General features: G+C 40.4%; 1 protein-coding gene and 3 non-coding genes across 4 annotated transcripts in view; all 4 read left to right on the top strand.

Annotated features, from left to right (window-relative positions):
* Wdr43 (WD repeat domain 43) overlaps positions 1-21,956 on the top strand; it is a 43,869-nt gene that overhangs the window by 5,774 nt on the left and 16,139 nt on the right. The window contains exons 2-11 of the mRNA XM_038319838.1: positions 110-247; positions 2,928-3,049; positions 7,046-7,166; positions 8,848-8,984; positions 10,213-10,315; positions 12,774-12,838; positions 14,682-14,853; positions 16,196-16,282; positions 17,197-17,328; positions 18,424-18,555. Coding sequence (XP_038175766.1) covers positions 110-247; positions 2,928-3,049; positions 7,046-7,166; positions 8,848-8,984; positions 10,213-10,315; positions 12,774-12,838; positions 14,682-14,853; positions 16,196-16,282; positions 17,197-17,328; positions 18,424-18,555 — 1,209 coding nt within the window. The remainder of the gene's footprint in view (positions 1-109; positions 248-2,927; positions 3,050-7,045; positions 7,167-8,847; positions 8,985-10,212; positions 10,316-12,773; positions 12,839-14,681; positions 14,854-16,195; positions 16,283-17,196; positions 17,329-18,423; positions 18,556-21,956) is intronic.
* LOC119808568 lies at positions 8,112-8,196 on the top strand. The gene has a single exon (XR_005284492.1). It is a non-coding gene; the product is annotated as a small nucleolar RNA SNORD53/SNORD92 (small nucleolar RNA).
* Positions 16,812-16,889, top strand: LOC119808566. The gene has a single exon (XR_005284490.1). It is a non-coding gene; the product is annotated as a small nucleolar RNA SNORD53/SNORD92 (small nucleolar RNA).
* On the top strand, positions 17,518-17,595 carry LOC119808567. Its single transcript, XR_005284491.1, has one exon. It is a non-coding gene; the product is annotated as a small nucleolar RNA SNORD53/SNORD92 (small nucleolar RNA).

The raw sequence follows: 21,956 nt of genomic DNA, 5'->3' as shown, positions 1-21,956 counted from the left end.
AACTTAAGATGTGTCTTTTTGGTGTTTATGTATTAGTGATATTTTGCGTGCGTGTGTGAAATATTAAGTTAAAAATCTTATTTTTACCTTTTTTTTTTTTTTTTTACAGGAAAGTCATCAAAGGAAAAAAAGGAAATCGGAAGTTATAGGAACGAGTGACCAGGTTGACTTATTGGCCCTTGGTACAGCAGTTGGTAGCATTTTATTGTATAGTACGGTAAAAGGAGAACTGCACAGTAAATTAATAGTAAGTATATTTACACGTTTTATGTAAAAAATGTGACTAATTATTAGAGATTATTAAATATACTTCAAGATCTCGATGAGCTTTCTGTCTGTAGAAACAGTTTCCCATCCCATTGCATTAAAACAACTACAGAACATTTAAGAGCTGTAGTAGATAATGTTTACTTGTATGAGTTAGTACAGAGAGCTATGACTAAAGGTAAAGAAAGAAGGGATCAGAGGGATTTTCAAGTCAGTATAGGTAGCAGCTTCTGGAAGACACATCTACCCTTAGAGGGAACAAAGGAAGCATTTGGAGTTCTTGCTAAAGCTGAGACCTTAAGAGGTGACCTTGCTAGCGCTGTGGCTTGGGGTGCATATTTTAGAGGAGATTGCTCTTGCTCCTTGATGTCTGAAGGGAAGGGTGATGCTGGCTCCTTCAGACTGCCTGTTGGCTTTAGTTTGTACCACCAAGGGTGAAGACAAGTCAAGTCTTGGAGTGATGCGAATGAGGACGGAAGAGATAGGTCTCTCTCTTCAGCCATGTCTTCTCACAAAATACATTGGCAGTGAATCAAGCTGGCAAAGCAGAATTATGTGTTGCAGAATCCCAACCCAGTACCTCAAGCTATAGAAGTGTGGGTTAGGCTCTGGAAGACAGTCACTTCGCTGGCGCAATTGGCTTCAGGCTGTGCCCGTGCTTTGAGGTTCACGGAGTGGTTTTCTGTGTAGAGGAGTGCTCACTGTGGAAGAACAGGACAGTGGTTCTCCATTTTAAACAGCGTCTGCCAGAGAAAATTTGGAATGACAAAGTTGAAAATGGAAAAAGTTTACATATAAATCTGTCACCAAGAAAGATCTCCATTTATTGTGTATTTCTATGTTTAGTTCATAGACTTAAAAATAGATGGCTTCTATGTGGTAATTTAATTTTTATTGTATCCTGATTTTCGTTTTGTTTTCTTTAAGTTATAATATAAGCAGTTTTTTATCTTGTCTAAAGCTAACTTTAATCTTTCTAATGATGGTCTTAAGCCTACATTAAATTGGATAGTCCCTTTAGTACATAATTGTTGTTAACCATTTGGAGGTTTCCAGTTTTTCTATTACAAAAGAATGACACCCGCCCTTCCTATCATCCTTTGAATTTATAAATGTAGTTAAGGAGTCAGTTTTAGCCTCATTTGTTGTTACCACTAGTGGAAGGAAAAAAACTATGTTTCAGCAGCATTGTTGCCACCCTGAGTAGCTCATTCAAATAGCAACAAGAAAATCCCCAGTGTTTGGTGGATGAGAAATGTCTGGTTTTCTTGTAGCCTCACTGGGCCTCTCCATGCACATGCAGGCAGATAGGCAGACATGCATACACATGATTTTAAAAAGAAAAAAGTACAATCAAGCCAGTAACAGAAGTGCATACCTTTAATTGCAGCATTTGGGAAACTGAGAGGCAGGCAGATCTCTGTGAGTTCAAGGCCAGCCTGGTCTAAAAAGAAAGTTCAGGACAGCCAGGGCTGTTATACAGAGAAAACTTTTCTCCAAAACAGACAAAAAGGGCAGCCTAAAAATTGATGTGCTTTAAATCTGTCTTTAGAATTGTTAACATTGGGCTGGGAGATAGCTTAGCTGGTTAAGATGCTTGCCTTGCTACACTAGGACCTGTATTCAGCCTCCAGAACCCACATTAAATTTAAAAAGTCTAGCTGGGTATAGTGGAGCAAGCTTTTTATCCCAATACTGGGAAGAGGCAGACAGTGCTCTGGGGCTGAATGGCCAGTGAGCTTAGCTGACTTGGCAAGCTCTAGACTAGGGAAAGACTTTGTCTCAAATTTTAAAAAAGTAATAGTTATGGAAAATGACCTGAAGTTGCCCTTTACTAGGACTTAGATGCACATGCACCTACACTGTCCCTGCATGAACATACATACATACCCTCAAAATTGTCTTCATTAAAGATATAAAATGTTGACAGATACCAAGAATGTATTTATTCCTCTCCAAGTGGAAGGTGGCTTTTAGTTCCACTTCTGTTGCTGGACAACAACAAAGATAAAAGTACTTGTTCACACAATATGGTGTCATCTAGGTCACACGACAGGATTTACCTGAAGACTCCCCCACCCCCCACATTGTTGTGTAGCTCAGGCTGGCCTCAGACTCTCTCAGCTTCCAGTGCTATGGTTAGAGGCCAACACGACCCTGGTTTTTTTTTTTTTTTTTTTTTTTTGTGTGTGTGTGTGTAATATTTTCAACTAAATACCTTAAGTTGATTTCAGCTAGACATTGGTGCATATGTCTTTGATTCAAGTATTTGGGAGGCAGAGGCAAGAGGTTCACTGCAAGTTCAAGGTTATCCTTGTCCTTGTAACAAGTCCCTGTCTTAAAGAGAAGTTGATTTTTGGACTCCATAATTTGAGTTCACTTGTTCTTTCCAGTACTGCTCATTCCTTGTACTGACGTTTCTGTCCAAAACAGTGACATATGTTATAGTGCCCTTTGAGGATGTAGAAGTACGTTTTGCCTGCAGAGAATTAAGCTCTAGCTGGTTTACCTCTTTTCTGATGTTAGAATACTAAAATGGGTAAGATACAAGTTAAGACTTTAGTTAGCATAAACACTAAGGTTTTGAGGTAAATATTTGGTAATTCCAGGATTCATACTATTATGTAAGACTTTGTTTCTTTTTTTTTTTTAATCTGTAGAGTGGTGGGCATGAAAACAGAGTCAATTGCATACAGTGGCATCCAGAAAATGACTGCATATATAGTTGTTCAGATGATAAGTATATTGTGGAGTGGAGTATACAGACATGCAAAGTAAAGTGGTGAGTACCACCGATGCCTGGAGGTGGAGGTGACCCAGCATCTTTTGGGATCCAGTAGGGAATATACACATTCATAAGACTGTGTAGATGGTTCTTGAGGAACTTCCAGGCAAATCGGACATGCAAAGTTTTATTACATAAGAGTGAAATAGAGGAGTTTGAAGAGGGGTGGAGGGGAAACAACCAAATGATTTAGAATAAAGAAATAATGTAAGTGGTATGAGATTACTTACCAGATCAGCAAGGTAGAGATGGGAAGGGCTGGTGGAACTTTTTTTTTTTTTTTTCTCATGGTTTTTTTTTTATATTTAAAAATTTCCATCTCCTTCCCTCCTCCTCCCCCCCTGGTGGAACTTTTGTGGTTAAGGTTGGACCTTCTAGAGTAGATAGATAGGTTTGGCTAGGGAAAGGTCAGGTAGCCCTTTTAGGAATAGGCCAAGAAAGGTAGAGATATGGCCAGAGCAGAGCACAGGAAAGTGAACGATTAACTTGGGGATGGTAAATTAATTTAGAGGTGGGTGTACTAGGGGATAATAGATGGTAGAGGATAAAAATATCCTTTAGTTAGAGAATTGTGATGTGAAGAGAAAAATGATTAGGGAGTGAAAGAGTGAAAGACCCAGCTTACATGGTCACAAGGATGGCTTAAAATCAGGAAGGTGTGGGGCTGGAGGTCCAGGTCTGAGGACCAGTGTTTGCACTGAACTTACTGGAGGTCACACTTACAAGGACCAGAAACACCTGGGGAGAGTCTTGACAGTGGTCTGGGGTGGGGCTTGCAGTGTACATGTACTCTGGATGTTCTGAATGTTCGTGATCATTCAAAGAGAAACTGCTTAGCATGTTAGACAATGCATTGTATTTAATCATAGTTTCATGAGCCTGGATGTGTCCCTGCTGTACATAAGAAATAGGTTAAGGTTTGGCCTCTTTTCCTGCTAAATTGTGCTGTCTCATAAGATAATTGAGTTTCCAGCTTTATCCACAGTGTTCTTACACCACTGTTAATTGGTATCTTCATCCCATTATAAATACTATGTACTAACTTTGTGCTCCAGAATACTAGGTTTATTTTTCCCTGTCCCATTTCCTCCATTAGTTTGTCAGCTTACTTCAGCTTGCTTATTTATTTATTTATTTATTTATCTATTTATTTATTTATTTATGCAGCATGACTTACCTGTAACTGTGAGGCTTGCAGAGTTTTAGATTTATATTTCTTTGCTGAAAGTTTTGCTTGGTCTTGCGTGTCCCTATTTTTTACAGTAGTGTAATTTGGCTCAGTTACGGTTAGACGTGTCCTTTAATCAGCTTTATGTATGTCTCGGGGGACTTCCAGCCTCTTTAGTTTGCTGAGCAGCTACAACATGGGTTCTGTTCATCAGCCTACAGAAAGTTTTCTCTCCTTAGACGGATAAGCCTGCTTCCCTAATCCCATTTCTCTCTCCTTTTTGGTGGACATGTTAATGTGTAGCTTCCTGAGAAAAAAATATATGCGTGTGGAGCTATAGTTTTGAGCTTTTGCAGGCTCAAGAGCTGAGTACCAACCAAGACCTGAAATCAGGCCTTCTGCAAGCATAGTACACATTTTTAACTCAGAGCGGAGCCTTCTGTTCAAATCCCAAGATTGTTGTCTTTTTTTGTTTTTTGTTTCTGTTTTTTGGTTTCTCTGTGTGGCTTTGGAGCTTATCCTGGAGCTTGCTCTGTAGACCAAGCTGGAGAGAATAGGGACAGCTGGGGACATGGTCTTCTGCAGCCAATGCTGACATGAAGTTTTCAGAAACCTGAACTCATAAATCATAAAGGTCTTGCGGTTACCTGCTGGTGAACTACAGGTGTGCACCGAATGCCTACTTGCCTGTGTAAAGGAAATACATTGGTGCTTGGAACATCCAGGTCTTATATTCTGGCCTTTTCCCTGATTTTCTATTTTATGTTTTTGTTCTTTATATTGTCTTTTTATTGTGAAGATGATATTGTGGAATCTCAGCATTTCTTTTTGTTTCATTTTATTATCTCTTTGCGGGTGGCATGTTTTGAATGGTTGGATACAGTCCCTGTTTACATGTTGAAGACATTCTTCAAATTGCTGAAGATTCTTGGCTAGTTGGTATTAGAAATGAAATTGTTTAAAAGCAAACTGGGGCTGTGCTTGTGCTTGGTTCTTCAGCTGTTGGGATTCTGTAGAAGTCTGAAGGCCTTGGAAGGTTTCTGTTTTTATGGATTGTTATTCTGCAACCTGCCATACTCCTCAGAGAAAGCTCTACTTTAGTGCATTCCTTTTTAAGAAAAACATTCTTTGTTAATTTTATGTGCAAGGGAGTTTTACCTGCATGTATATCTCTGTGTACCACAGAAGAGTCCCCTCCCCCCCTCCCTCCCTCCCTCCCTCCCTCCCTCTCTCTCTCTCTCTCTCTCTCTCTCTCTCCCCCTCTCCCTCTCCCTCTCCCCCTCCTCTCTGGTTTCTCTCTGACTGCCCTGTCTGTCTTGGAACTCTATAAACTAGACTGGCCTTGAACTCAGAGATCTTCCTGCTTCTGCCTTCTGAGTGCTAGGATTAAAGGTGTGTGCCACCACTTTTTTAAGCTAATTTGTGTAGACAAATCTCCTGTATTATGTCTGGTGGGTTGAGCCTTGGCCATCTGTAATACTGCAAAGTTCTCAGAATTAGAGTTAGGATTCCTTTGGGTGTGACTGACAGCAGGAGGGTGGGGGGCATTGGTATTACCCTTCACAGGTGAGGGTAGATTCAGGAAGCACCTCGGGTTTCTCAGGGCAGTGTGAGGAGTGTGCGTGCATGTATGTATGTATGTGTCCTTGCGTGTACGCATGTGCATGTCCAAAGAGGCTAGAGGATGATTTCAGAATGTCTTCTTCAGGTACTCTATTTTTTTCTTTTTTCTTTTTCTTTTTTCTTTTTTTTTTTGTTTTTTGTTTTTTGTTTTGCTTTTCTTTGAGACAGGGTCTCTAATTGAACCAGGAACCTGTCAGTTTGGCTAGACTGGCTGATCAGCAAGCCCCAAGGGACCTCTTGCCTCACCCTATACAGTGTTATTTTAATTAGTTTTTATTATGATAATTTTTAATGTGGGTACTGAGGATTGAAATCAGGGCTTGATGCTCAAGGGGCAAGTATTTTACTGAGCCATTTCTTCATTCTTAGCAACATGCCTTTTTAATATGTATCAGCTTGGTGCATACATAATGAATAATGTTTGTAAAAAAAAACCTTAAAATGCTGGATACTGATAAGAAATTGGAAAGCATTTAGAAGCCAGTAAGGAAGGGTTTTTGTACTTGGTTACTAGTGAATTCAAGTATTTTCTGTTTATCAACAATATTTGTCTTACAAATTACCAGTTTATAGCCTTTGTTTTAATTTTGAGTTCTTACCAATACAAAGGAGCTATTACTACATTCTAAGTATTATCCCTTGTTCATAATATATAATTTTGATATGTGAACAGCTAGGTTCCCTGTTGCTTATCACATTATGTACAGAAAATTAGACTCATTCTTCTGGGACTTCATCCTTAAAAATCTAGGATAGAAGTAACTTTTGGGGGCTGCAGAGAGACCATGTGTTGCCAAGGAAATTAAAGACTAGCTTGTCAGAGAGAACAGGAATTTTCATGGGACTAGGATCAACTTGTGGAAGTCCAGCTAGCAGAGTAGTGTCCTGGGCAATGACAATCTACCTCATGGTAGATTATAGGGATACACAGCTCCCTATAGAATGTTCTTACATCATTTATCCACCCATTTCCTGACATGTCAGGGTGTTTTTTAACCTGTGTTTACGAAAGGGAGGTCTGTCTTTCAGGATGCTTTAAGTGCTGTGTCTCTGCTTAGTAACCGGTGTAAGATTTTAGTGAAGGCATTTGGCAAAGGATCTTACTTAGTATTTTTTTAATATCTGATCTATTTATTTGGTCATTTTCTGCTCTGAATAAAGTTTCTCTTGTTCATCATGTTTTGGTTTTCTTCACTATTCAGCAAATGGAAAGGAGACAACAGCAGCGTCAGTTCCCTGTGTATCAGTCCAGATGGAAAGATGTTACTTTCGGCTGGTCGAACAATCAAACTGTGGGCTTTGGAGACCAAAGAAGTTTACAGAGTGAGTTAATCACATTGTTTCTAAGAATGGCAATTCTAGAGCAAGTATGTACAAGTTGGAGTCATAGAATATTGTTTTAAGAGTATGGATCCTATCTCAGTTAGTAGAAGGCTTGCCTCACCTAAAGCTTGGGCTCAGGCAGCACCTCCCCCACAATCATAGTATTGTGGTAGTAGAGGAGTGCATAAAATGAGGCCCTAGAGGCTTAGATGACAAAATAAGGTTCAGTCTCAACAAACTAACAAAAAAAATCCAAGTTCTTTTATTTGTAAATATTTTAAACAAAAATTGACAGGGCTAGGTGTCAGCTCAGTTGGTAGAGTTCTTGCCTGTCATTCATGAAGCCCTGGGTTCAGTCCCTAGACCCGAGTAAACTGTACATGGTAATGAATGCACATAATGATAGCAAAGACATGAGGATCAAAGTCTCAGGTCTTCCTTGGCTGTATAACAAGGCCAGCTTGGGCTACAAGAGATCTTTTCTGAGAAAAAAAACGTTACCAGTTGTCAAGTAATTTGTTTAAATAATAGAATTAGGACTGGAGAGTTGTTGGCTTAGAGATTGAGAGCATTGCTGCTCTTCCAGAGGACCTAGGTTCAATTCTTGGAACCCATGTGGGGGTCCAGGGGATCAGCATCCTTTTCTGGCCTCTTTGTGCACCTAGTGCACAGACATACTTGCAGGCAAAGCACACAAAATGATTCTTAAAGAAATAATATTAAAGTATTTTTCAAGTCTAAGGTTTTGATATTAAATAGTTCAGTCATGCTCACATACATTTGAAAACGAGTAAAATAAGTGGAATTTGAATTAAAACTTCATTATGCAGTGATTACAGTTGTGTTTTAGTGTACAACTAGTGTTTTATCTTTTTACAGTATATAAGGTGGGGGTTTGCTATCAGGACTTACAAATAAGTTTCACTCTGGGGTATTGAACTTACGGTGCTGTGATGATGCCTTAAAATTGTGGTTTCGACTCTCTGAGAGTACCATGAGGACCTGCAATTCCTTGGCTGTGTCTGAGCACCCTTTAAAAATGATAAAGAGTTAAGTTCAAGTGGTTGTGCATGCTTGTGATCCCATACATCTCAGGCAGGATTTCAAGGTTGAGGTCAGCTTTCGCAGCATAGTTCTCTCTAGGACAACATGGATTAAAAGAGCTAGATACCGTCTCTTAAAACAAAAACAAAAAAAGGCAGCAGCTTGCTGGGGTGGGTAGGTAGTGGGAAGGTGAGCCAGTGAGAGGAAGAAGGAAGATACAGAAGTGAGAGAAACTGGTTGTGGGGTAGGGTAATAGAAGAGGCATCTTAATTTCGTCTTACTATTTGGTGGGTTTGTTTGTTTGTTTTGAGACAGGGTTTCACTGTGTAGCTCTGGCTGTTCTGCAACTCACCAGGCTGGTATTAAACTCAGATATCCATCTGTCTCTGTTTTGTGAGTGCTGGGATTAAAGGTGTGTGCCACTGCTGCAGCCTCTCCACCCCCCAAACTGGTATTTTTTTTTTAATGGAAAGGATTATAGCACAAATAATTTTTGCTTAGCATGAATTTTACCTGTTGGTGTGCTGTAGGTGCTGCTGTAGGATGTTATGATATAGTTTACTCAGGATGCATAAAGACTTTTATTTTTGCACTGTCTTGAGTCCACCTTGCCTAAATGAGATTTAACTTTCTCTAGCACTTCACAGGCCACTCGACACCTGTTTCATCACTTAGGTTCACTACCATCAGACCTAATGAAAGCCAGCCTTTTGACGGGATTACAGGTCTCTATTTCTTATCTGGAGCAGTACATGACCGGTTACTTAATGTCTGGTACGTAGCTGTTTGGGATTGGGAAGACAGCTTTGCTTTGTAAGAATCTCAGAGTTTATGGGATCGGTATGGATGTATATAATTTCAACATTATTTGAAAATAATTACATATTTTTCACCATTTCTTTGCTCCAAAGAGTACATTTTTTAAAAAACATATTTATTTATTTATCATGTATACAATATTCTGTGTGTCTGCCTGCAGGCCAGAAGAGGGCATCAGATCTCAGTTCAGATGGTTGTGAGCCCCCATGTGGTTGCTGGGAACTGAACTCAGGACCTTTGGAAGAGCAGGCAATGCTCTTAACCGCTGAGCCATCTCTCCAGCCCCAAAGAGTACATTTTTAAGAAGTCTTTGCATTTACTGCATATTAAGTTAGCTTAAGCTTATCTTCTAGACTCAAGAAAATATAAACTTGTTTAATAGGAAATAAATTGTCAATAGTTGCAACTAAATTTAAAACATTTTTCTTTTTAAGTTTTGTATTTTATGTGTATGGGTATTTGTCTGCACGTAAGTCTGTGCACCACCTGTGTACCTAGTGCCCTCAGAAACCAGGAGAGGGTGTCAGATTTTGCATTCTACGTCTAGACGGTTAACCATGAGCCACTGTTTTTGGATGCTTCAGTTCAAGCTGAGGTTCTCTGGAAGAGCAGCAAGTACTGTTAACCACTGAGCCATCACTTCAGCCCCAAAGCATACTTTTAAATCACATGTTAATTCTTTATCATTTAACTTGTACCTGTCTTTGTTGATGCAGAACTTAAAGTATACAGTTTGAGTCTGGGGCTTCTGGACCGGAGTTTGGTCTCCAGAAACTACTTTAAAAAGAGTTGAGTATAGCTGAGCAGCAGTGGTGCAAGTCTTTAATCCCAGCACTCTGGAGGCAGAGGCAGGCATGGTCTACAGAGCGAGTTGAAGAATAGTCAGGGCTACTCAAAGAAACTGTCTTAAAAAAATATAAATGAACACTTGAAAAATGTTGAGTGTGATGCACGCACACTCATATGAAGACATTTTGATACATAGAATAATAAAAAAATCTTTGGGGACTGAAGAGACAGTTCAACAATTACTACTGCTTGCTCCTCTTGCAGAGCTACCAGGTTTGTAGCTTCAGTTCCAGAGAACCTAGCACCCTCTTTCTTCTGGTTGGCGTGGGTATCAGGCACGGACTAGTTGCATAGTTCTTGGCAAGTCTTACCTGATGGCTGGTTTGTTATCTAGGCAGGTCCGCTCAGAAAACAAAGAGAGAAGTGCGGTTATGTCTTTCACAGTCACAGATGAACCTGTCTATATTGATTTGACTTTGTCAGAGAACAAGGAAGAGGTAAGTGGCTTGATGTGTGACAAGTGATTTCAGGGTCAACAAAAGTTATGGGAGACTGAAGTGGATATGGGAGACTCAGTGTTGGCTATGGACAATCCCCAGAACCCATGTCAAAGCTGTGCAGTGTGGTAGCTGCCTGTAATCATTTAGGAGGTAGAGATTTAACAAGAGATTATGCTCTAATAAATGAATGAGAGTGATTGAAGAAGATAACAGCTTTGGCCCCTACATGCATATACACGCATGCACAGCATACATAGTGTTTCTATTTATACTACTGAACTTTTTTGAGACAGTATGTTTGTGTATGTATGTCTGACTGTGGATAAGTGCTTGTGTGTCTATGAGAATATACATGCCCATGTACCTGTGGAAACCTTATGAGGACCTTAGGTATCCTGCTTTGTCACTCCTAATCTTCAGAGGCAGAGTCTCACTAAGCTTGGAGCTAGAGTGGTGGTGAGCAAGGTGCTGGGATCCTTGTGTGCTCTTCCTTCCCACTCCCCGTGCTGGGGTTGCATGTGTGCATGTGATCATGCCTGACTTTTTATGTAGATTTTGGGAATTTGATCTCAAGTCTTCCTGTTCTTATCCTCTGAGCCATTGCTCCAGCCCTGAGACACAGTCTTGCTCTTTTAGTCTCATAGTTGCTGGGTATCTCAGACTGGCCTTGAACTCTTGACAGTTTTTTGACCCTGTCTCCCAAGCTCTGTGATTATAGGCATGTGCCAGCCTGGCCAATTAATTGTCATTGTCATCATCATCACCATCATCACTTTTGGTATTTTGTTTTTCTTGAGGTATGGTCTTATATCCCAGGTTGTCTTTCAACTCATTGTGTAGTCAGCAGTGATGATCTTGAACATTCCGTCCTGCTGCCTCTACTTAGTGCCAGGATTACAGGTGTATGCCATATATCTGGTTTATGGGAGGATTATGGCAGGCATTTAACTGAGTCTTCTCCCCAGCTCCCTGACTCATTAAAGGCATTTACATATTAAAGTGAGTCAAGAAGCCAAAGTCTTATTTCTTAAAAAAATTTAGGTAGTAATTATTAATTATACAACCCCAGACATAGCCTTGATTCTGATCTTTTTTAAAAATTTGTTTATCTTTATTCTATATGCATTAGTGTATTACCTGTATGATTATGTCAGATCTCCTAAAAATGGAGTTAAAGACAGTTGTGACCTGCCGTGTGGGTGCTGGGAATTGAATTTGAATTCTCTGGAAGAACAGCCAGTGCTCTAACCACTGAGCCATCTCTTTAGCCCCTTGATTCTGATCTTAGATAACACTCTGCGTCTGTTTCTGTTACCAATAGTTTATATAAGATTATAAGATGAGAGTATCTGTTGGGCTCGTGGAAAAGTGGTGCTGTGTGGATGGCTCCTCCTCTGGGAACCGATGAATCTGACTGCTTCCTTCCCGAGGTCTGATCCTGAACGCTTTCCATGCTCTCATGATGCCACACTAACTGTATTTCAGTGTTTCCTAGCGTGTTAGCAGCCTTTGAATTCTTGAACTAGACATAAAAATATAAATGGTAAGGCTTATGAAGTGCTAAATGCTCAAGAAGCTTCAGAACTTAAGTTTAGTCCTCAGCACAGGAAGATGACAGCAAGAACATGATGGGTGGGCGCCTCTAGACGATGAGGCCCTGGAGCTGACAGACTGAGGAGACATGGCCCCTCCCGTTCTTTCACATAAGTTCTGGCTGCTGTGCGACATCCCAGGACCACATATCCATGCTCTTTTTAGAAAGAACACTCTGACCTTGGAGGCTGCCTTGTGCTGCTTTATTTACAATCTTGACAAGAACAACATTTTGTCAGAGATACTGATTTAAATAATTGTGTGTCAAGCTGGGCTTCCTGACGCACACTTTTAATCCCAGCACTCAAGTGGCAGAGACAGGTGAATCTCAGTGAGTTCAAGGGTAGTGTCGTCTACATAATTCTAGGTTGGCCAGGCCAGGGCTATGTAGAGAAACCCTATCCCTCCCCAAACACATATGAGGTTTCTCTGTGTAGCCCTGGCTGTCCTGGAACATGTTCTGTAGACCTGGCTGGCCTCATGTCTCCGCCTCTCAAGTGTTGAAATTAGAGGCATGTGCCGCCACTGCCCAGCTGAAATCCTGCCTTAACCCCCTGATCCCTAAAATAAGTGTATTTGCATGAGTCTCGCCAGAGTACGATTTTGTAATGTCAGTTCTCTCCATCTTTATATAGATTTTGGGTGTTAGCTTGAAGTTGGTAGTTTTGCATAAGTGTCTTCACCTGTTGATTGAGCCATCTAGCTGTCTCCTAGATAATGATTTTTAAATGTGCTTCTGTTTGCTTTTTTTTTTTTTCTAATTCTAGTTACTAAGGAGGTGGGACAAGAGCTCAGTTTTCATGAGTTTAATTCAAGGCAGGATATATAATTGACTAATTAATCTTCCACATCTTTCTTTTAGCCTGTCAAATTAGCTGTTGTTTGCAGAGATGGTCAAGTCCATCTTTTTGAACACATACTAAATGGGTAAGTAAGAAGTTTTAAGCAAGAAATGCTTGTTTCTGTGTTCCACCTCGTTCTTTGCTTTATATTCCTGCTCATTCTGATAGGTTATTGTGAAAGTACTCTTTGGTTTTTCAAGACAGGGTTTCTCTGTAGCTTTCTCTGTCCTGGAACTAGCTCTTGTAGACCAGGCTGGCCTTGAATTCACAGAGATCCGCCAACCTCTGCCTCCCAAGTGCATGGATTAAAGGCATGTGCCACCACCGCCCAGCAGTTTATATGATTTTTTTAAAAAGCGTATTTATTTATCTATTATACATACAGTGTTTATTTATTACACATACAGTGTTCTGTCTGCATGTGTGCCTGCACGCCAGAAGAGGACACCAGATCTCATTATAGGTGGTTGTGAGCCACCATGTGGTTGCTGGGAATTGAATTCAGCACCTCTGGAAGAACAGTCAGTGCTCTTAACCACTGAGCCATCTGAAAGTACTCTTGATTGCTTGTTTACATGAGTATGTCATGAGCTCAAGTTTTTGAAGTCATATGCCATGTTATTTCTCTGGTTAGGAGAATGGGTTTTTATGAAGTGTTTATCGTGACTATTGATAATGGTAACAAAAGTTGCTCAGTTGGGGAGACTTGCTTATGGATTTGGATGGTGCCTTGGTTTGTCTTCCGTCATGGTTTATTTGCCTTTCCTGTGTGTGTGTAACTCAGTGAAGTGTCCCTATGCTGTTTCCTTATACCATGGAGCGGGTAGAGTTAGGAGAGTAGTGCACATTTGCTATAGAACATTCTAGAGGGTGGGGGATGCAGCTATGTCATGTGCTGGGCTAGATTGCATGGTGCTAAGGCTTCATCTCTAGCATACTAAGAAGAAAAAATTGCAGAAATTTTGAGTCCCCTACCTTTTAGCACTCTTAGAGAATATTAACATTTCCAAGTGTAGCACTTAAGGACTTCATTTATGTAGTAGTGTGTGTTTTCCCAGTTGTGATTAGGCCTGATGAGGGTTTTCACATTTCTCCTTGGCACAGGTAGGCCATTGACAGTTTTTGGTTTGTTTGTTTTGTTTTAGTTATTTTATTTGTGTGGGTATTGCCTCCATGCCCATATGTATATCAGTTTCATGCCTGGTGCACACAGAGGCCAGAAGGAGGTATTGGGTTCCCTGGAACTGGAGTTGAAAATGGTTGTGAGTTGCCATGTGGTTGCTGGGAATCAAACCTGGGTCCTGGAAGAGAAACCAGTGTACTTAACCTGTGCTGTGTCAACAATTTTCCACCACTCCTTTGGGGGTGGAATGACCCTTTCACAGGGATCAGATCATATCAGATATGCTGCTTATCAGATATTTACATTACAATTCACAGCAGCAGCAAAATTACAGTTACCGAAGTAACAATGAAAATAATTTTATGGTTGGGGTCACCTCAGCATGAGAAACTAATTGTATTAAAGAGTCATGGCGCCGGGCGGTGGTGGCGCACGCCTTTAATCCCAGCACTCGGGAGGCAGAGGCAGGCGGATCTCCGTGAGTTCGAGGCCAGCCTGGTCTACAAGAGCTAGTTCCAGGACAGGCTCTAAAAAAGCTGCAGAGAAACCCTGTCTCGAAAAACCAAAAAAAAAAAAAAAAAAAAAAAAAGGTAAAGAGTCACGGCATTAGGAAGGTTGAGAACCACTGCACTCCAGCCCCTGTGGAAGAGTTTTAAACAGAGGTTTGATTCATGACCTAAGGCTCATGATAGTTGTTTTGGCAAAACTGTTGAAAATAGATTAAAGAGCGACAAAGGGCAGGGTCATGTTTTCTAACTTGATAGCAATTTGAGATTCTCCAATCTTACTTTCTCTTTATTCCTAGACACTGCAAAAAGCCTTTGACTTCAAATTGCACAATTCAAATAGCAACACCTGGGAAAGGCAAGAAATCAACACCAAAACCCATCCCTATTCTAGCAGCTGGATTTTGCTTAGATAAAACGTCCTTATTGCTTGTGTATGGCAACTGGTTTCAGCCTACCATTGAGCGAGTGGTAAGTAGATGCCACTTTGGAGATAATTCAGATTTTAAAAGGGGCATTTTGGAATACTTAGAAAATATAAACAGAATTCTTTAATTAAAAAAAAAACCTTCAGTGGGTGGTTTGTGAGAATTCTTTTCCTAAACCCAAGAGGTTGTAGAATGTCACCTCTTCTTTCCTCTTGATGTCTTGTCTTAGGAATCTGATGTTTCCTGTGTGTGTATCTCACTTTGAACTAGTCCTGGTATCATGTTCCTACTGGATACATGTTTCTGGTCAGCATGAGTATGATTTGAGTTTTGAATTTTGCCCTATTACATAAAATACACTACTTACTAATAGCCTTTAGTGGTGGTACCTATTGTATTTTCTAAATGAAAATGGAAGGGTAGTGCCCTGACATTTTTTTACTACAGGGCTTTTTTTTTCTAAAGACGTGTGAGTTCTTAGTCATGTCTATTGTGGTTAAGCTTGGTTTGATGTGCTTTTACTTAATAAGACTCCAGGGAACCAAGTAAGCTTGCTTTCTCGAGTTTATTAAAGAAAATCTTTTTTTTTTTTTCTTCCTTGTAATGCTAAGGATTAAACTCAGCCTCATTCATGCTAGACAAACATTGTACCACTGATACAGGCTCTTGCCTGGTAGGCGTAACTGACTGAACTCGTAAGGGGTTCTACTGCTTCTGCCTCCTGGTGCTGGGACTTCAGGTGTCCTCAATTCCAAGAAGTACTCTGAAAAACTGGTTGTGTACATAGAGTTTGATTAAACGAGGAGAAAAAGATGCAGTTGCTGACTGCATGGGATGCCCCTTTTTGAATAACAGCCTTTACTATCTCTTTAGGTTTTGCGGATGTTAGGCATAAAAACTACATAGAAGCTTTTCTGGGGACATAAGTAACTTGTTGCATGTGACTTCTGTCCCCTCTTTGGGCATTGTTCTTGAACATCCAGGTCCCTCTGAGATCAGTCTGTTAGTAAGCAGAGCTGTCCTCAATCTGTTTGTAGGAAGAACTTGCTTGGGGAAGTTTAGGGTAGGGCTCATTATTTGTGTGTGTGGGACTTTATTTTATAAAAGTGTTGGACTGTATACCCTTTCCTGTAAATAAGAACTATCCGTTGGCCTTTTATAAGTGAAAAGTTCTGATGGTCCATAAACAAGGGACGCACACACTGCACCAGTGCCTTCAGTTTATTTTTCTACTCAGCTGCCATTGGTCTGAGTGGAGATTGTGGCTAACAGGTGGCCTGGAGGTCTCCCTTTTATTCTTATGGAGGTGAAGTTGTTCGTCACATCATTGGTGTTTGCTTTGCTTGACATTTCTTCTCTCCCTCCCTTTGAAAAACCATTTCCAGGCTTTGAATGCCAAAGATACTCATATATGTTTGGAAAGAGACATTTCCAATTGCTGGGCTCCAACAGTAGAAACGGCAATAACCAAGGTGAGCACATTACAGGCTTGATATTAAGAATAATAGATTTGGCTACATTGAGTTGAATATAGTGCCATATTAGACTGATTTATTTTTTTAAGTCCTGTCTCCTGAGATACAGTTTTGCTATTTAGCCTAGATTGAAACTCACGATTCTTCAGCCTCAGTGCCGGGGTAACAGGTGTTTGCACTACTGCACCTTATGCTCCTTATGCTCTTTTCTTATAGCATAGCGTGAGACTGTGCTTTCAGACATAAAGGGTGTAAGACATCTCTCTGCTGATGATGTGCGGATGAGCTGGACAGGGAACTCTGGAGGAGTGTGTGCTCATAAGAGTTCAGTGTTGCTCATTAGTCTCCGCACTTGAAAGAGCACATTGTTGTTTAAATGTATGTTGTATTTCAGGGTAAATTCAAACCACAGTAGGTCTGGAGTTCATTGCCGCCCATCCATCATTGCAGCATTCTGTTTTCAGTATAACTTGCTGTTGCTATATAATGCCTTGTTTGGTGATGAACTAGGAAGGAAAGCCAAGCCATGCTGTGATGATACCCACATGGTTTCGCATCCGACTGAGTTTCAGAGATGATACCTTTCTCTTGGCTGTCTGAGCATGGCTGGCAAAGATTTGGTTTTGGAGATTGTTAGGTATGTAACTTGAGCAGTTTTTGCATCACATGGCTTTTTGGTAGGTTTTATTTTTCTTAATGAGATATTGTGAACTTTAAAACCATGAGCTTTTAGCCAGTATTTTAAGTTTATTTGCCAACATTTAATTCACATTTTGTCTTGAATTCCTGTTATGGTGAGTACATTGCATTGTGTTGTTGAATGGAGAAGTCTTTGGAGAGCTGCTTGCTTTCTTTAGTAGGAAGCACAAGAACTAAGTCACATCTCTCCACACGTTGAATCTGTGTGACAGGTGAGAACACCAGTGATGAATTCTGAAGCAAAAGTTCTGGTGCCTGGGATTCCCGGACATCACGCGCCAATCAAGCCTCCACTCTCACAGCCTAAGGAGGTGGAGAACAAGAGGAAATTAGGCAGCAATGAGGTAATAACTGCTTACTTGGTTTTGAATTTGAGGAATTAATAGCATTAGTAGGAGCATATCGGGTAGAGCTAGAGCAGTTTTTCAGAATTTCTCAGCAGTTATTGCTGTTTTCCAGTCTTTACCTGAAATCTGATTTTTGTCATTTCTCAGTAGCTGGAGAGATAAAAGTTGAGTAGGTTATGTCAGGAATTGCTGTGATGACTTTCACTGGGTTTCGCATACTGCTGAGTTCCCATGATGCCTCCTTTCTCTTGGCTGTCTGAGCAATCCTGGCTGGTTATGTGTCTTAAAAATGATGGTCCTAGTCACTTACAGGAGTTAAAGCTTTGGTATTTTAAAGTTTATTACATTTATTTGTTTATATGTGTGTGCATGAGTGCATCTGTGTGGGAGGATTGGGCATGAAGATCACATTTGTGCCCTGCCTGTCACTTGTGTGGAGGTTGAGGACAACTTGGCATAATTAGTTCTCTTCTATCTTTTGGGTTCCAGGTATTAAAGTCAGGCTGGTGTCTTGAGCCATCTTGCCACCCCAACTTTGTATTCTTGACAAGTATTAGGGAAACATATGGTGATAGCTGTTTTCTTGGTGCATTGATGGTGAGATGCCAGGTCTTTTTAGTTTTTTAATCTACCCAAAGAGAAATTGTGCCTCTTCTTCTTTTTTTTTTTTTTTAAAAAAAGTAAAAAAAAATAGGTTTATGGCTATTTTGCTTACATGTATGTCTCTATTGTGTGCGTGCAATGCCTGTAGAGGCCGGCGGAGGACATTGAATCCCTTGGAACTGGTGTTCCAGTGATACTTGTGGGCAGCCATGTAGGCGCAGGGACCCAAACTGGGGGTCCTCTGTGAGAGCAGCCAGTGTTCTTAACTTCCGAGCCATTTCTTCAAGTCCCCAGTGTGCCTCTTTATTTAGGCTTCTGTTTTTACTAGACTGGGAATTCAGATTGCAGCTCTGTTCACGTTTTACCCACAACACTACTGTGGTGTGAGAGTCTTTGTGTTTCTGTGACTGAGGTGTGACTCTGCATTGTTTGCAGCCTCTGAATCCCTTTTGGTTAAGTTTGGTTAACTTAGATGTTTCCATTCTGTAGGCTAGCATCGAGGAGCGCCTTGAAGCCATGGATCTAGATAGAAAAGGAAGGAAGGATGACCTTCTGCAGACAACTAGCTTTCCAGTCCTTCTCACCCAGGGCTTGGAAAGCAATGATTTAGAGATGCTAAACGTAAGTACTGCAGCAGATTTCAGTGGGCTGAGAAGTGGAGCCTGGAGTCAACTCACAGAATGAGTAGTCACAGCATATGGAAACATGCAACTTAGTTTGTGTGTGTGTGTGCATTTAGTCAAATGTTATGCTTGGTAGCAATATACAGATATTCATCAACCTGCCATGGGAGTGTGTTATTTGTCTTGAACCTGGAATGCATTTTCTCATAGAAATGGTATTTTGAATTGTTGGATTCCTTAGGCTTTAGTTTACAAAAGCCCATATAAAATGCAGCTGAACTCTTCACTTAGCATTCTAGATCACAATTTATATCTTTTTCTGTAGGAAAATGCGTTCCTGAGTTTTTACTCTGGATTCCAGAAACTTATTACCCCTGGCCGTGAGAGGGGGCAATGAGGTGGAACCTTGGCAATGGGTAGGAGTTCGGGGGAAGATTCAAGAGGGTTGGGGGCTATGTTATTATGTAGTTCTAGAAATTTAAGGAAACATTAGAAATGTCTGTAAGTTGGTGACTGTTTGCAGGAAGCTACTCAGTTTGGCTCTCTTACACCACAGTTTGACAGTGTCTTCACAGGAAAATTGACGAGCAGTGGGACCTGAGTATTGCCTGGTCTATTTATTAGTGCAGTTTTCATTTGTTAAATGCTGTCTTTATACCTTAGCAGTATTAGTTCAATCAGTATAGACGACCTTAAACTTACGATTTTTCACTTGATTTCAATGTGATTATTTAATATTTCTGTCTAAAGTAGTCTTGTATAAAAAGAGGAGGCAAATAAGTATAAAAACATAAATTTACTTTCCAAGTATTATGATGTAATTTGTTTTAAGTGACTTGGAAACCTAGAAGAATTTGATGAAAAATAATTTGTACAAAATACTTATTTGACATTATTTTTGAAACATCCTTGCTTATGTGAATATGGTTCTAGAACTGTGCTGTAGATCATCAGGAGCCTCCCTCTGTTTCATAAGCTCCCCACAAATGCCTGCCAGGCCATATCTGTTCATTCATCTGTTCACATGCTAACATAGATGGAATAAGTTTAGAAATGATGAGATATTCTTTTATCCATAGACAAACCTACCTAACTTAAAAACGCCTTTAAGAAATGGACCACCATCTATTATCATACCTAACAAAAGTAAATAGTACTTTAAAAATTATTTATTATTATTATGTGTGAGTACAGATACGTGTATAGAAATCACGAGGGTAAAGGAATACATGGTCATTTGGTGGACCTTTAAAACCAGAAACTCCTCCACTTGAGAAGACATGCTGGATGCCAGGGTTGTTGGGGGCACTCTGTTAATCTCAGCAGTTCAGGTGACCGAGGCATAGGTCAAGGTCAGCCTGGTCTGCACAGCCCAGGACAGCCTAGAGAGACTCTGTCTCATAAAAAAGGACAGTGGTAGTCAGGTGTAGTAGTGCACAGATGAGGATGAGACAGGAGGATTGTATGCTTCATTCAAGCTATCCTGTTTGTGACATAGCAAGAGCCTCTCTCAATAAATGAACTAAATGACAGTGTTAGGACCCTGAAATAAAACAGCATAATGAAATACCATGCTGTAGGCTGAAAAATGTTCACTTTTATACCACAGTTTTTACTTAGTATATATAAAGAGCTCTTAACAAGATGCCATTCAAAAGTCTAGTAGAGAAATGAACAGACAGCATATAGAAGTCAGATGGACAATAAGAATGTATAGAAAATGTTTATTGTTGTTTTTTTACGTTTGTTTATCTTATATGCCAGGGTGTGCCACAGGGGACATGTGGAGGTTGAGGACAACTTTTGGGAGTTGGTTCTTTCCACCATGTGAACCCTAGGGATTGAATTTAGGTTGTCAGACCTGGCAGAAAGCTCCTTTGCCCTCTGAGCCACCTCACCAGCCCAGGTTCCGCCGCCTGCAAAATAATTACACAGAAACTGTATTCATTTAAACACTGTTTGGCCTATTAGTTCTAGCCTCTTATTGGCTAACTCTCATATCTTGCTTAACCCATTTCTAATAATTTGTGTAGCACCACGAGGTGGTGGCTTACCGGGAAAGATTCAGCATGTCTGACTTGGCGGCTGGCTCCATGGCGTCTGTCCCGGGTCGGAGCATCATGGAGACTGACCCACTTCCCTTCTTCCCAGCATTCTGTTCTGTCTACTCCACCCACCTATGTTCTGACCCATCAGGCCAAGCAGTTTCTTTATTAATTAACCAATGAAACAGCAGATAGATATGACACTCCTACATCACACATGTAAAAAATTTTTTTTCAGTATGGCAGTCATCACAGAAAGGCAGAGTAAAATCTCAGTGAGATGATACTGCATGTCTGTTATAGGTTGTTTAAAATGAAAAAGGTGACGTTGTGTTGTCAGGGTATTTAGCAGCTGAAAACCATGCCTTGCTGCTGGCAGTGTGTAATGAAACAGCTACTTTGGAAAAACAGTTTGAGTTTGTTACAAATGAAGAACACACCTACTATGCAATCCCACAGCTCTGCTCCCTCCTATTTATCAAGGGACTAACAAGTCATGCCTGGGCAGTGGTGGCGTACGCTTTTAAGCCCAACACTCAGGAGGTAGAGGCAGGTGGATCGCGGTGAGTTCGGGGCCAGCCTGGTGTATAAAAGCTAGTTCCAGGACAGGCTCCAAAGCTACAGAGAAACCCTGTCTTGAGAGAGAGAGAGAGAGAGAGAGAGAGAGAGAGAGAGAGAGACTCTTGAGGATGATAGAATTTAATTGTTTCCTGGGAAAGTGTTTGTCATATTGATGAAATATACCTTTATATGGTTTTATTTATGCTTAGTTGTATTTAAAGGAAATGTAAGAAAATCTAATGTTAAAAATTAGCTAATGCCATCTTCTTGGTAGTTAAAGCTGGTTTATAGGGCTGTTTCTTTAAGTATGGTCTTGAGACAACTTTCTGTAGTTCCTTGTTTTGTGTCTGGTGTCCGTGTTTACCGCCTCAAAAAAAAAAAAAACCCAAATGGCAGAGTTTCTCTATAGGCCAAACTGGCCTGGAACTCAGAGATCTACCTGTCTCTCTGCCTCCTGAGTGCTGTAATTAAAGACATTTGCCACTGCTGATTGCTTTTCATACAGCTTAGTTTGGGACAATTTATTTGTATATTTAAATTTAATTTCTTAGTTTTATTGCCTGTCTTTAGTCAGTATAAGAAGCATTGGCAGTTTATTCTCCTGTCTTGAAGTTTCAGATTAGTTGTAAATTGCTAGGCCTCACTCTATTGGCATCTTATAGTTCTGGTGGTCCATCATAGCAGCTTCAGTTCCCCCACGCTTTCCAGATTGAACGAATACACTATCATTCTCCTTAGATCATGATGGGATTCATCCTTCTGTTTCTCCACTCTGTCTCCTATCTTTTCCCTC

This window comes from Arvicola amphibius, chromosome 2, assembly GCF_903992535.2.
Source record: "Arvicola amphibius chromosome 2, mArvAmp1.2, whole genome shotgun sequence".
NCBI lineage: Eukaryota > Metazoa > Chordata > Mammalia > Rodentia > Cricetidae > Arvicola > Arvicola amphibius.
The sequence above is the reverse complement of the archived record's forward strand: the minus strand, read 5'-3'. Positions and strand labels throughout refer to the sequence as shown.